At 30.5% G+C, this 14,560-nt stretch overlaps 1 protein-coding gene across 3 annotated transcripts in view; it reads right to left on the bottom strand.

Annotated features, from left to right (window-relative positions):
* The window catches only part of Ccapr2 (cardioacceleratory peptide receptor 2), a 121,968-nt gene that overhangs the window by 95,382 nt on the left and 12,026 nt on the right, over window positions 1-14,560 (bottom strand). Inside the window, exon 1 of one of the 3 annotated variants that reach the window (XM_076399202.1) lies at window positions 11,383-11,540. The exons of 1 other annotated variant lie outside the window; for it this stretch is intronic. In XM_076399202.1, the coding sequence (XP_076255317.1) occupies window positions 11,383-11,435 (53 nt within the window). In that variant the 5' untranslated portion in view covers window positions 11,436-11,540. Of the gene's footprint in view, window positions 1-11,382; window positions 11,541-14,560 lie in introns of those variants that run through there. One more of the 3 variants, XM_076399199.1, reaches the window with a different exon arrangement.

Raw genomic sequence — 14,560 nt, 5'->3', positions numbered from 1 at the left:
AATGTGGCTATTTCAACATGTTTTTTTAATTCACATTATATTTGCAGTACCAGAGTTGAGAACATAAAAAAGCAGAGTACTAGATTGTTGAACAAGTTCGAATATAATTATATACGTCAACAATAAAACCAGAAATGTTATACAATTTTCACAATTTTAAACTACTGCTGTGTATGTAAAATTTTTGCTGGTTTAAAGAAACAGTACTGCGTGTGCATAATGGATATGGATGGCGAATATCTGTAAGGTTTGTAGGGTATAACAATTTTAAAAATACCGTTTTAATTGTAAACATTTTGATATTTCCCTTATAACTGTTTGAAAATTTTTAAAAATTGTTCAGTCAGTATGTTTTAGAGTCTAACAAGAGGTACATGGTATTCAGGTAAACGCCAATGAAGTGGCCAATTTTTTACCAACTTCATACATGTGATATACTATAAATGTAAAAAATATTATTTTCTGATGATAATTTGATAATTGTTCGAAACAATAGAGAAAGAAGAACCAAAAAAGTACACCATTTAACATTCTATATGACAATAATGCCAATGAAGTATCGTGGAATATATCTCGTTACAACCTTTCGTTACCACGAGCATATTATAAAGAGAACTAAAATAGAAATATAAGAAAATCTGCATTTATCTGCAAGTTTTGTTGAACAATGAAGTTCTGAGCTTTTATGGATATAAGAAATAAAGTTATAGGGATATTCTACGAAAGGTAGTATAAGTAAAATATAAAATTTTTCATTACAAAGTCTTAAAAGTTATCCTAGATACACCCTTCATATCTTCAGGTGCTGACTGTCATTCGATAAATCAAAAGAACAGACAGATTTAACAGACAGAAGGAAAAAATCAACACTAAAATATTGTATGAGGCCTATAAATTAGTTTTAAAGGATTTTTTTTTGAAGCTTTAATATAAAGAATCAATATTGTCCACCGATAGCTGCTACTTTTTTCCATATTTCAGACAATTTGTGGATTCTATCTCGAAAGAAAAATATATCTCTTGGCGCTGTCGGCGAATCGACACATTTTTTTGTATCCTCATAAGAAGTCAAACGCTTCTCAGCCAAGTTAGGACTCATATGTGGGAACATGTGTAATACGAAGGAGCAAAGTCTAGAGAGCAAAGTCTAGACTCATCAATTGCAGTCGATATTGATCCCCATTAGCCCCATTATAGAGCACTAGCTTGGATGTATGTATATTCGGGTTTTTTTATTCCCCATTTTTTTTACAATTTTGATTATCGTAATGGGTAAATTTTTCATCACCAATAACAATACTATGCAAAAAGCCTTTCCGATTTTGCCATTGAAATAACATTTCACACATGACCAAACGACTTTCAATATCTCTTAGCTTCAATTCATACGGCATGGAATGTTTTAAAGTTGCACACATAATTATGCTCAAAAAACCTGACAAACCTGCAGAACAAGTCGAATCTTACAGGCCTATTTCGCTACTACCTGCAATATCAAAGCTACTTGAGAAGCTGATATATAAACGTGTTAAACATTTGGTAACAATACCAGATTTCCAGTTTGGTTTTCGAAATCAGCATTCAACTATCGATCAAGTGCACAGAGTAACTGCGGCTATTGAAAGAGCGTTTGAAGAAAAGAAATACTGCCCTGCAATATTCCTGGATGTCTCACAAGCTTTTGATCGGGTTTGGCATTTGGGAATAATCTGTAAGATGAGCAAATTGTTAACGCGTAACTATTGTCAATTGCTGGAGTCATATTTATTCGGAAGAAAATTTAGAGTATCGCACGAAATGGCGTTCTCGACATTTAAAAATATCTCGGCTGGAGTTCCACAAGGTAGCGTCTTAGGACCTCTCCTGTATCTGCTCTACACTGCTGACATTCCAACAATAAAAGAAACACTTCTTGGAACCTTTGCTGATGACACAGTAATTATGGGAAAAGATATATCTCTGCCTAGGGCAATAGAAAAAGTGCAAGTGACAGTCAACAAAATCTACAAATGGACATTGGAAAATTCAACTTAATAGCTCCAAATCTGCTCACGTTAATTTTGCATTGAGGAGAAATAACAAAAACTGAATTAAATCACTCAATGGATGCCCGATTCCTCAAGCAGAATCAGCAAAATAACTTGGAATCCATCTTGACGGTAGATTAAATAGGAAGCATCACGTTAGACAAAAAACAAAACACATTATAACCAAAATAAAACAACTATACTGGTTAGTCGGAAGATACTCTCAACTTGATCTAAAATCAAAGAGGTTGATCTATAATACAATTATAAAGCCAATTTGGACCTATGGGGTGCAAATATGGGGTTGCACTAAAAATTCCAATCAGTTAGTCATACAGCGCTGTCAAAACAAGATTCTTCGATTGATTACCAATGCCTATCGCTATGTAACCAATGAAGAACTGCACGATGACCTGGAAATCAAATGGATTTGCGAAGTTGTGCAGGATTTCGCCTTGAAACACGAAAGAAGATTACTAAATCATTCTAACGTGGAAGCAATACAACTGCTGGACAGCGCATATGATGTCAGGAGATTGAAACGAACAAAACCATACGAACTTGTGTGAACATTTAGTGTGTATTATTAGTGTAAACTATAGCTATAACTTAATAATTAATAAATAATTATAATTTTATAATTGAGGAATACATACTGATGTATTTTCTCGTACTCGTCTTGCTTGTTAATTAATCCAAGCACATAGGAAAAGTAGTAATAAATTAATTGTAATAATAATAATTAAAATTGTACTAAGCGTACCTAATAAAGATGTTATAAAAAAAATTCATACGGCACAATATATCCAATATACCTTTTGCATCATCAACAAGTTCTTCAAGCCATAGAAAATAGTTGTTTGTGTTATTACCAACAACTCTGTACATTCTCATGCGTTTTACACGGACTATTTTAACTTCTCAGAATGCTGTTACACCACAGTAAAAATAATGACTTTTAAAACGTCGAAACCGGTATTCATATGTTTAAAGCCATTTGGCATCGTTGTTATAAGCTTCATACAAAATTTAATTACCTTCAACCGCCCTCTCGTTCAAATTTAAATAAAAAGTGAAACTTCCTGAAAAAGCAATTTACTCATTACAAATTCAGATATTTTCAACACACTGAAAAATATTTTGTTAACACTTCGACGAAAACGCATATTGAAAAGTGAGGCTCCAATATGAAGTTGGTTACAAATGCACTCGATGCGATTTAAAACGCAGTAACTCCATTTGTTGTAAAGCTTTTAAAATTGATTTGTAGGCCTGATAACTCATGAATGGACATTTTAGGGCGACATAGACTCTAAAGAATCAAACTATTTGATCTTGAGGTGCAGTGAAATGTATTTAACAGTAAAAAACAGCAGTGTTAATTAATACATGAACATAATTACTGCAGGGTCTAAGTCAGAATCGATGGGTTTTTCTAGATATATACCTAATTCTTGAGTTATTGTAAATCAAATTGTGAGTTGGTCAGCAACGATTTATAACATTTAAAAAATACTGCATTTATTAAAACTCTACACGATAATAATTAAAAATAAATAAATCAATTAAATATATGATGTACATAAAACAAGCAATAAAAATTGCATTAATTCTGGGGACATAAAACGAACACTTTAATTCGTCGAAAAACTCTATATCAAATATTTAACAAGTGAGCTTTCAGTGGCGTAAAAACTGATTAAGAGTACGGCGCGGAATAAGATCTTTATCTGTTCCCGAAAAAAAATACGATCCCCGCCATGACATCAACCCCGTTCTTTTAAGCGGAAATACGCTTTTATGTCTTTTCGCAATTTTGGGACCGCCAGCAAAGACAAAATTCTCGGCGGTCGACCAAAATTGTCAACGCAAACCACAACCGTACATTTTTATATCAAATATTTTTAGTCTGGTTAATATAGCCATGAATGGCTTTGGACTGGCAAACGGTCAGGGGTTAAGGAATATATATAACGTTTCGTTTTTTAAAAATATAAATAACCGGTGACGCTACAGTTGTTTGTTTCCATTTATAAAATATTTTTAAGAAAAAAACTTGAACGGATTTAAAAAAATAAATAAGGAACTCACTAAAATGTAAAAAATAAACAAACTCAGATTTTTTACACAAAAAAATGTTTTAAAACAAAATATATACATAATAATCGTAATAATTAAATAAAAATAAACAAAACTTCGTCCGAAAACGTACCGAAAATTAACATATGAATAAAAATTATAAAATAATCTAAATAGATGTGATAATATTAACAAAATTATCAGGATAGGGTAGTTCGAAGCTCCTATAATAACAGGGAAGTGCAGTGAAATGTATTTAACAGTACAAAACAGCAGTGCTCATTAATATATAAACATTATTACTGCAGAGGCTAAGTTAGGGCCGATGGGTTCTCCTAGATATATATCTAGTTCTTGAGTTATTGTAAAACAAATAATGAGTTGGTCAGCAACGATTTGTAGCATTTATATTAGTAGCACAGTAATAATTAGCGATTAGTAGCGCAGTAATAATTCAGAATAAATAAATCAATTAAATATACGATGTACATAAAACAAGCAACAAAAATTAAATAAATTCTGGGGAAATAAAACGAATAACTCTTTATCAAATATTTAACAACTGAGATTTCAGTGGCGTAAAAACTGGTTCATTCATTATCTATTCTCGAAAAAAAAAACGATCTTCGCCAAGACATCAAAAATAGCATACATTTTATACATACATAGCTGATATTTTTCCCATCTTTTTGACATCTGTCAGACATCTAAAAATGGATGTTCCAAGAGAGATTAGAGACACTGCGGACTATAGAAGAGATTAGACTGTAACTATAGCCCAGTGTCAAAAGTTGGAGGGACATTATAAATACAGGCAACAAGTTTCAAAAACTGTATATTTACGCACATATTTAGAATATGCAAAGTACATTACTAGTTAAAAAATACAGTTACAGGAGAAGGATAGAGACATATAAGATACATTTATGTCTTATAGGTGTGCGGAAAAACCAAAGGAGATGCATCAATAATATGCGAATATACATAATTGAATATAACGACAGTATTATTTCGATATTGAATTATACCATATTTGACATTCATTCGGTTTTGTTTCTTTAATACTTTCAATGCATCACTAATATTCATGCATCAATAAATATAAGCTTTTAAGCTTATATTTATGTTGTTTTAAGTTATTTAATGAATATGAATTAATATTAAGCATAAGCATAAGTAGCAGGGAACAATGACAAGAGATATATGTATCCACAGACACAAGTTTGATTTTGTTTTGAATTAGTTTTTTTAACTTTCAACTATATTAATATTTGTTAAAAACAATCAATATTCAAAATCATGTTACTTCTAAGTTATCAAACATTGAGTAAGAAAACTGACAACGCAAAGCTGACGACTGAAAAAGACTAAAATATATCACTTACATAATACTTACGATATCAGATATTAATTACCAGACCATTATTAAATTCTAAATGTAGATTTACTGTTAGATGAATGACATAATATACCAATAGATTTTGCGAATACGTGCTTTAATTCTATAAAACTTGCTGGTCTACTGGTATGCCATTCAGTAAAGACATACTCTTGATAATAATTTGTCCTTAAATACTCAATAAAAAAACAGCTTTAAGTTGTTACTTAAAATATTTGTTTGTTTAAATTAAAAATAATAATAAGATCAGAATATTAAATTTAAATTGGCTTGATTTTTAGTGATCTGAATTTGTTGGTTTCATTCCTTCATGGACGATCAATACGATATATATATATGTCGATATGGAATGAATTTAATGAACATTTTTACGCACAGAAGAGGAATATATCTTAATTGGGTTGGTTTTAAGGAAGACGAATAATCCTAATGAGACGGATAAGTTTACCATCCCGTGAAATTGCTACTGCGTTAAATGGGATATCACAGATGTATTAGACGTATATACTAACATATATAATCTGAAAAGTAATTTGTTCCAATCTACATTGCGTATGTCAAGTCTCATTCAACAAAAACAACTAAACCAAACAACAACAAAACGATTCACAAAATACTATTATTAATTATTCGTATATATATATATATATATATATATATATATATATATATATATATATATATACGTATATATATCATCTTTATATGATAAATCGACTTTAAAAGTCATTCATAATACTAATTTTGAGACTTAAATATAACATCCTAATTACCGTTAAAATAATACCTAACAGTATAAGAAATCACCACAAAAATTACGAATTGTTCACATATCCTTTTTTCAGATTTAAGTACCTATAACTTCTGGAAGTTTTTTTATATATAAAGAAGTTTTGAAGTTAATTTTCATCGAATGAAGAGATGGTAAGAATCGTTGAGCATTGGAGCACAAGTATTGAAGATTGCTGACATCTCATGATGTGATTTCTCTAATTTAAAAAATGCTTCGTACATCGGTACTATAATTTATTCTGATTCTCATTCTAATTTAATGAATAATAGATAACACATGTTATTAATAACATATACATGCCATTAAAGAAGGTATTCATCACAGACTATGACAACTTCCAATTAGCACATAATTTTTTCTGATTTTCTTTTAATGAACATTATTGTAGCGTCATAAATTAATTATATTTCCTAATCAACTGACCTCTTAAAGCTTTACATCTTCTAAACTATAATAGTGACATTCCAATGTTATACAAGCTAATCAAATTTTCGAGTTATTGATTCTTTTCTAATTTCAATTACAATTTCAACAACACAGCTCGTTTTTCTAAACTATTTATAAATTTTAATCAAACTCTGCTTAGAAATGTTTCTCTATATAACTGATATTCACAAATTTCAATAATTTGTCACTATTTCAGATCTATTTCATGTTAGATATTAAAAGTCAATGAAAATCATATTAAAAAAAGTAATTAAAAGTATTAGACATAATTCTTTCAAATCAATATCAATTCAATCAAATCAATCAAATCAAATCAATCACATATTCAAAATCAATTATTTACATGCGAGAAGTTCATCCTATTTTTACTAACACTATATACTTTCTAAAAGTCAATGTGTCCATAATTAAATTGAGGTAAATTAATTCAAAACTGCAACATTTTAGCGTTAATGAGTTTATGGTATGATAATAGCATTGTCAGTCATTTAAAGTAGCTCTTTATCAATTTTGTTCTATTCCATTACACATATAAAATGGATTTTACGTGTTTATATATATATTTATATTTCAGAAAACGTGAAATACAAACGAAATTGACGTGTGGGTCATTTCTCAAATGGTCGCCCATCAGCGTACAGAAATCAGTTGGTATTATTACATTATTCAAATAGAAAATATATTACGTTGCTCAAAGGAAACAGTCATGGATCGTCGATATATTACATGTCAAAGCCACATTTTTCCATATATTAGATACATTAGTATTCTCTTCCATATGTATGTGTCATTTTAAACGCGACGTATTCTAAAAATTACTAAGAAAAAAAATTAGGATGAAAAATAAAAGTATTGGATAATTCAGATAAAGGTAAAAGCAGTTATGTAGTTATTGTATAATAAAATGCAAAATTTTAAATTTTGTGTACCATAATTAACATAAAATTGTACTTTAGCTGGAATATCGAAATGATTGTAAAGAAAATTAGGACCATGGAATAAAGTTTTTTAAGTGTATAAATATTGTGAGATTGCCAAGCCATCATTAACAGCAGACTTAACAATTTAATTCTACACAGTATCCAAAACATATAGCATAAAAATAGTCTATGATTATGACATATAAAATCCTCCTCTATGGTAAAGCTTTATTATTAGCTAATTCTTTACCAATAGCTCATATATTTCCCATATGTTTGACATCTGCCAGACATCTAAGAATTGATGAACATGAACAAGAAAGATTAGAGAGACTTTAGTCTGTAGAAGAGATTAGACGGTAACCTTAGACCAGTGTCAAAGGTTGGAGGGACATTACATATACAGGCAACTTAATACCTAACTTCCCGCAAATGGGATTTACTCAGTAAAAATTCAGATATTTTCAACAAACTGAAAAAATATTTTGTAATATTTTGTAAGGTAAGTGAGTCTCTAATATGAATTTGGTTTCAATAGTCAGTTGGTTGGAAGTTTTAACGGATTTAAAACGCAGTATCTCCATTTGTTGCAAAGCCTTTAAAATTAATTTTTAAGCCTGATATATCATGAATGGACATTTTAGCGCGATATAGACTCTCAAGAATCAAACCATTTGATCTTTGCCAAGACATCAACCTCGTTCTTTTATCTGTTTCCCGCAGAAATACGAGCTCATAGCTAATAGTTCATATTTTCCCCATCTTTTTGACATCTGCCAAACATCTAAGAATTGATGAACATAAACAAGAGAGATTAGAAAGACTTTAGTCTGTAGAAGAGTTTAAACTGTAACCATATACTAGTGTCAAAAGTTGGAGGGAAATTACATAAAACAGGCAACCTGTATATTTTGTATTTTGAATAATGCTTTTTTGATTGACAGATTGAAGAATCTGAATACTTACAGTATTAGAGAAACAAAAATCGTGGAAATGATATGTTCTGTATAACTACTGAATATAAAACAAAAATAACTGGAAAGGAAAAAAGGGCATATATAGTAACAATCACGTTTTAATTCAGTCCTAGAGGAGACCTTCCCATTCCCATGAATCATGCTCAAAATTATTTCGTAGAATTCTACGCACGATTGTCCGAGAAATTGCGTAGGCTTTGGTGTTTTATGTGGTCAACCATAATGCGGAGATACATTAGTTTTTGAATATCTTGTTTCCATATAAAGGGATATTTTATTTAGTGGCAGTTCAAGGCATCTAGATTTTCTTAAAGATTTAAATAATATTTATATTTCCTTTTATAAGCTTTTCTTATAGATTATTATATTTCGTGCTTGGGTCTATCCAACAAGTCTAACAATAATATATTTTTTTAATTGAAAATAGGTTATTTGAAATAAATAATGGTGTCCTTATACATTCAAAACTTTGTATTTTGTTTTAACCATAGGCTAACATCTGTTTCTTAAATAAAACACCTGGTCTTGTAATTGATTGTCTTCCTAATTTTAACTCTAAACTAAATGGTTCGAAAGACGAAAAGGGCCTGGACCTTTCGGGCATTCTTTTGTTAATTTAGTAAGTTAAGAACTGTGTAGAATTCTAATAAAAGTGGCGAGAATTTGGAAACGGTATTCGCAAAACAAATAGATTACGAACTGAATTGAATTAATTAATACCATTTGATTAATTTAAAAACATATACTTTCTATATTTAATATAACGTAATAAATATTTCATAGTTAATCGCATTTCCTTTAAAGTAAACTCTATAGAATTTTTAGAAATAGTAAAAAATCTGACGCAGCTATGTCACTGAATATGGTGGTTGTTGAATCATATTCAGGACCTTGGTATTTATGAACAACACGTATCCTGGAAAGCTATTGATCAAGTCATAATTTCCAAGGGAGCCAAGATTTCCTGAATTGTGAAGAGAACTAATAACGTAAATATATAGGCTAAGAAACAACACAGTTATTGAGAAAAGGAAAACTTAACTACACCCCATTTACCTAGCTAACCACAAATGGTTCACAAATGGTTGGTTGTATTAAATAGTTCACTCTTTTATCTGTTTATCATGTTTAGTTCTTGAAATACGGGTGGATTTTGTTATGAAACTGTTACAAGAAATGGTGTTAACACGAGAAAACTGATGAATGGAACTAATAATTTACTTTGACTTTAAGTGAGACATGACTGTGTACATGTGAGAAAAAATCATGGTAATATTTATTAAAGAAGCCATACTATAGCATCTTAATAACATATAATACACAAATGAAATTCGAGTTATAAAGATAATATTATTCGTGTACAATAAAAAGTTATAGCGCTTCTTTAACCTCAAAAAGCAAAAATTATGACGTGACTATGGAGAGGAGTAATTAAATGAACATCAATGTTAAGAATTTGTTGAATTAAAGAGTGAAACTGATCCTGGATGATCAATCATTAATAAAATCAACCAAATTCTGAAAACTGGGACCAGACATCGACCATGAAATAGTATTAAACTATTTACATAGGATTGGAAACCAAAAAAAGGCTGTTGCATAGATATCATGTTATTTCATAATGCAGATTTCAATGACGAACGATAATGGCCGTTAAATGCAAAAAACAATGAGAGGTATGGTTGGGAAGTTTGATGTATTGATCGTGTAGCCCGGATCTTACTCTTTTTGACTGACTTTTGTTCCAGTCTCTGTAAAACTTTCTTAATAGTTCTCAAAATCTCTATCATAACAATATTACACAGGTCTGGTACAAAAAAAGCAGATTGAGCATTTTAAACCACTTCTATGTATATTAGTAAACAGAAAACGAGAATCATATGGAAAATATTAGTATACAAATTTAGTATAAATATTATTAAAAAATCGTCAAAATAATGTACAAAGCACTTTAAGATTTAGGTAACCTAATGAATCTAAAATTGAATTTTCTACATTCCCCCCACTTCAACTATTTTTCAGGAAATTTGGGACATGTGCATGAAGAGCAAGGTGAGTAAATTCACCAAGATATTAAATAGATGGAGAAAGGATACCAAGGAAAATGGACTGTTAGACCTTTAGGATTCTTCCCACAAGCGAAAATATACAAAGAGGAGCCTCACTGGGAAAAATAAAAGGTTTTAAAATGTGCTAGTGAACGTGTATTAGGTAAAAAGATGTGCATAATGAATGGTTTATAAATAGTATAATATTTTTCGAGTCTAGTTTCTTTAAATTTAATTTAAAATTCGTCTAACATCGTCTAACATTAACCCAAATTGTCTAGAAACATGACGTCCTAAGACGAATTCAGCACACCCAAAAACAAAGATGTTACGGGTTTTGCGGCCTCTTCTTTTTTTTTCCACCAAAAAAGTGATAAAAGATGCCATTTGAACATTATCATTTATTAGTATTAAAATTATATTTATATGAATAAGATAGCTTTGTACCTTGACCTTGTACCTTAAAGAAAATGGAACATCTAAGAGATTTTAGCGAATAAACATGATCCAGAGAAGACCGTAGAATTGTTGAAGGAAAGGTTGGCCTATTTCGAACAGAACATATCTAAAACATAACCCTTTCTGACTGTTACTGTTTACTAATTTCGAATACAACCTCACTTTCATATTCCGAAAAGTATCTGGTTCTTGCACATTACCATCTCCGCCACCATATTTTCAAATCGTATTACCTTAACAAGATTAGAGTTGTATTAAGTTGGAACGGAGTTAATTTGAAAACCATTTACATTTAAATCTGGAGTTTATTGTCCAATTTCCATTTTGAAGCCAGTGAATCGTACTAATATTCCATTACGAAAATGGCCTGGTATCTACTGGATGAAAGCAATTTAGGAATTTGAAATAAGGACGATTGGACAATTTAACGATTATTGATCAGAAGAAGTCGCATTTGCCTCGGCAATAGCACCACAGATCTGAAAAAAAAGACAAGGTTAATAGAATTTCAATTGAGTTATCTTGAATTACAAACGTTTTATATTAATTTCGAGGTAATTTCTTGTCAATTCCAAGCTTTACTATGAAGAATTGTATATATTATTATTATTGTGACTTATTACATTCGTCTTCGTCCATGTTTTCGCTAGCAATATCTATTTGCATAATTGCAAAATATCAATGTAAAACACCTAACATATCTGTTAAATTTGATGATTTTGACATTTATTTACATAAATAACAGTCTTTTAATATTATTGAGTTATTCAGTGTATACAGAGTCTAATAGTGGAGTCTAACGAGAGTCTAACGCTCAAAATTTCATTTCTAAGATTAATTATTTTTGTTGTTTGATTGGACGTAACCTGATTCTAAAGTCCATCAAATATTTTAGGAAACTTATGATGATCTACCATATCCCAATTATTAGTTTCGGTATCAAATATTGAACGAAAATGCAGCTCCAATTTTTAAGGAACTTTTAAGGGGCCTGGTAGACTATGAGTCAATAGTTTCCAGCTATTTAGATGCGTTAAAAAAGATCCAAAAGGAAACAACAGGAAGAAGTGCGAAAATTGACCAAGTATCAAAAAACAGATATCTTTTCAAAGTGAAGAAATGCTCAGAGTATCTGCAATAATCTAGTAACAGGTGAGGCAAAACTCTCGCTACCATTTTGCACGCCATCTTGGTTATATGCCGTTTAGCTCAATTTCGCTTTAACAATGGTTAAAGCAACACAACACAATGGTGTTATGTAGACCTCCAAATTTTATTATGAATAAATATACGCCACAAAAACTAGCAGAAATAGTGACAATATTTATTGAAAATAATCGTTCCATTATTGCCACTGAGCGGAAATTGCATCAAAAATATTCTAATCATCTAGTGCAAAAACACAAACACTAGTACAAAACTACAATTTATTGTCTACATGCGAATTTTCGGCAGTACGGTACGACAGCAGACTGGCCTCGTATTGAAAGACAACGGACGTCTCGTAATGCTGAAAATGTGGCTGTGGTGCGTGATAGTGTTGCAGAGTCTCCAGAAACATCAATTCGGAGACGTGGTTTCAGCTACATATTTCTGCACGCGGCTTAAGGTGAATTTTGATGCTGAAAACATCATTGGTGCCTATTTTTTTGAAAATGACCATGGTGTTGCAGTTACTGTTACTCCTGAACAGTACCAAGATATAATTCGAAATTTTCTTGTGCCAGTTTTCAGTGTTCAGCAATATGGGGCCACAGCACGCATAGCTCGTTCAATAATTCAATTATTGAATGACATTTTTTCACGAAGACTAATTTCGCGAAGCGGCGATTCAACATGGCCAGCCAGATCTCCGGATTTAACAGCACCAGATTTTCTTATTGGTTTTCTTAAATTCAAAAGTTTATGTGAATAAGCTCCAAGTTTATTCGTTCACTCGATTCAACACTTTAAAGATCATATTCGTCACGAAACCGAAGTAATTCAGCCTTAGATGTTACAGGATGTCAAGAAAAATGCCTTAAAGAAAGCCGAAAGTTGCAAAACGAATCACGGTCGCTTTATTGGTGGTTTGGCAAGTTTATATGGTATCTTTCGATGAAAACCAAACTTACTTGTCTTTTGTTTGAGCAAAGTTATAGGCAATCAAAATGGTAGCGGGTCTTTTGCCCCATGTTGTAGAATGGATACTATAAAACATTATTTTGATAATGGCATTCTTGAACAACCTTTTCAATTTTCTTGACTTCTTATCGCACTACGGCATTTTTCAACAACATTTGACAAACATTTGACATTATTTATATGTAGGTGTTTTTGTACCGAATGATGGAAACTTATTTGTACATATAGCGTTACAAAAATTTTAACAAAATATATAGATTATTAATGGTAAAACAAAACAACTAAAAGAATGCAACTTAACAACTGTATGATAGTTATTAACGTAACATATTTTGGTTTATATAGTACTCTGAATATAATGTCAACTCAAATATTAAATTTAGAATCTTCAACAGACATATTTCCTCATACTATATGATGTGACACATTCAGTGGATTTTCTTGTACATATGAACTAAGAATTAACATAAAATTATTCAGTTATTCAACGCTAAATATTTCGTAATAAAATATATCATGATGTGTTGAAGAATCAAAGAGATTGAATATAAGACAAGGTGGTATATAGAGTCACGTATTAGTTTAGGATTGACAGCGATGGCTTCATAGCAACGAGAGACTGTTTCTATTTACCATATCATTATTCAAGTCATCGCACGTTTTCTCATCTCTGATATGAGATAGGCGGAACTATATCAAAGATAAGCTATGTCTCTTCCAATTTTCCGATGGTGTGTAGCGTTTAGATTATTCGCAATATTTATGTAAGATTAAAAATTAAATTAAACTTTTAAAAATTAAAGTTTGAGAAGCAAATATGTTAGAAAAATTCTTAAGAATAGGAACCAACAAAAGATAATGCATGATGTACATGAATGAAAAAAATCAGTTTAAAACTATTTAAAAAATAACATGAGATATTCTACTCTATCGGCAGTAAAACCCAGATCTAGTCTCCCTTGACTACTACCTATTTGAATCGATGCAATATTCCTGGAATAATTTATTATATTATATTATTTATATATTATATTATCATAATATACAATAAATTATAAACATCTGGAACCTAGGAACCTAATTTAAGTTATTTAAAAAAATTATATATATATATATATATATATATATATATATATAACTTTTAAAACCATCAATTTAATTAAAAAATATTGATTTATTAATAAAAAAAACTATCTATTTTATGGACAGCGTTTGATATCCCCTGGTCTCGCTTCAAAGGACGAACTATCGGTCAAGAATGACTAAGCTTAGCACCAAAACCTCCGT

The sequence above is a fragment of the Rhynchophorus ferrugineus genome, unplaced genomic scaffold (genome assembly GCF_030347505.1).
Source record: "Rhynchophorus ferrugineus isolate W39M unplaced genomic scaffold, kcgeb_rfMv2 rfM3, whole genome shotgun sequence".
NCBI lineage: Eukaryota > Metazoa > Arthropoda > Insecta > Coleoptera > Curculionidae > Rhynchophorus > Rhynchophorus ferrugineus.
Note: the sequence above shows the minus strand (reverse complement) of the source record. Positions and strands in the feature narration are given on the sequence as shown.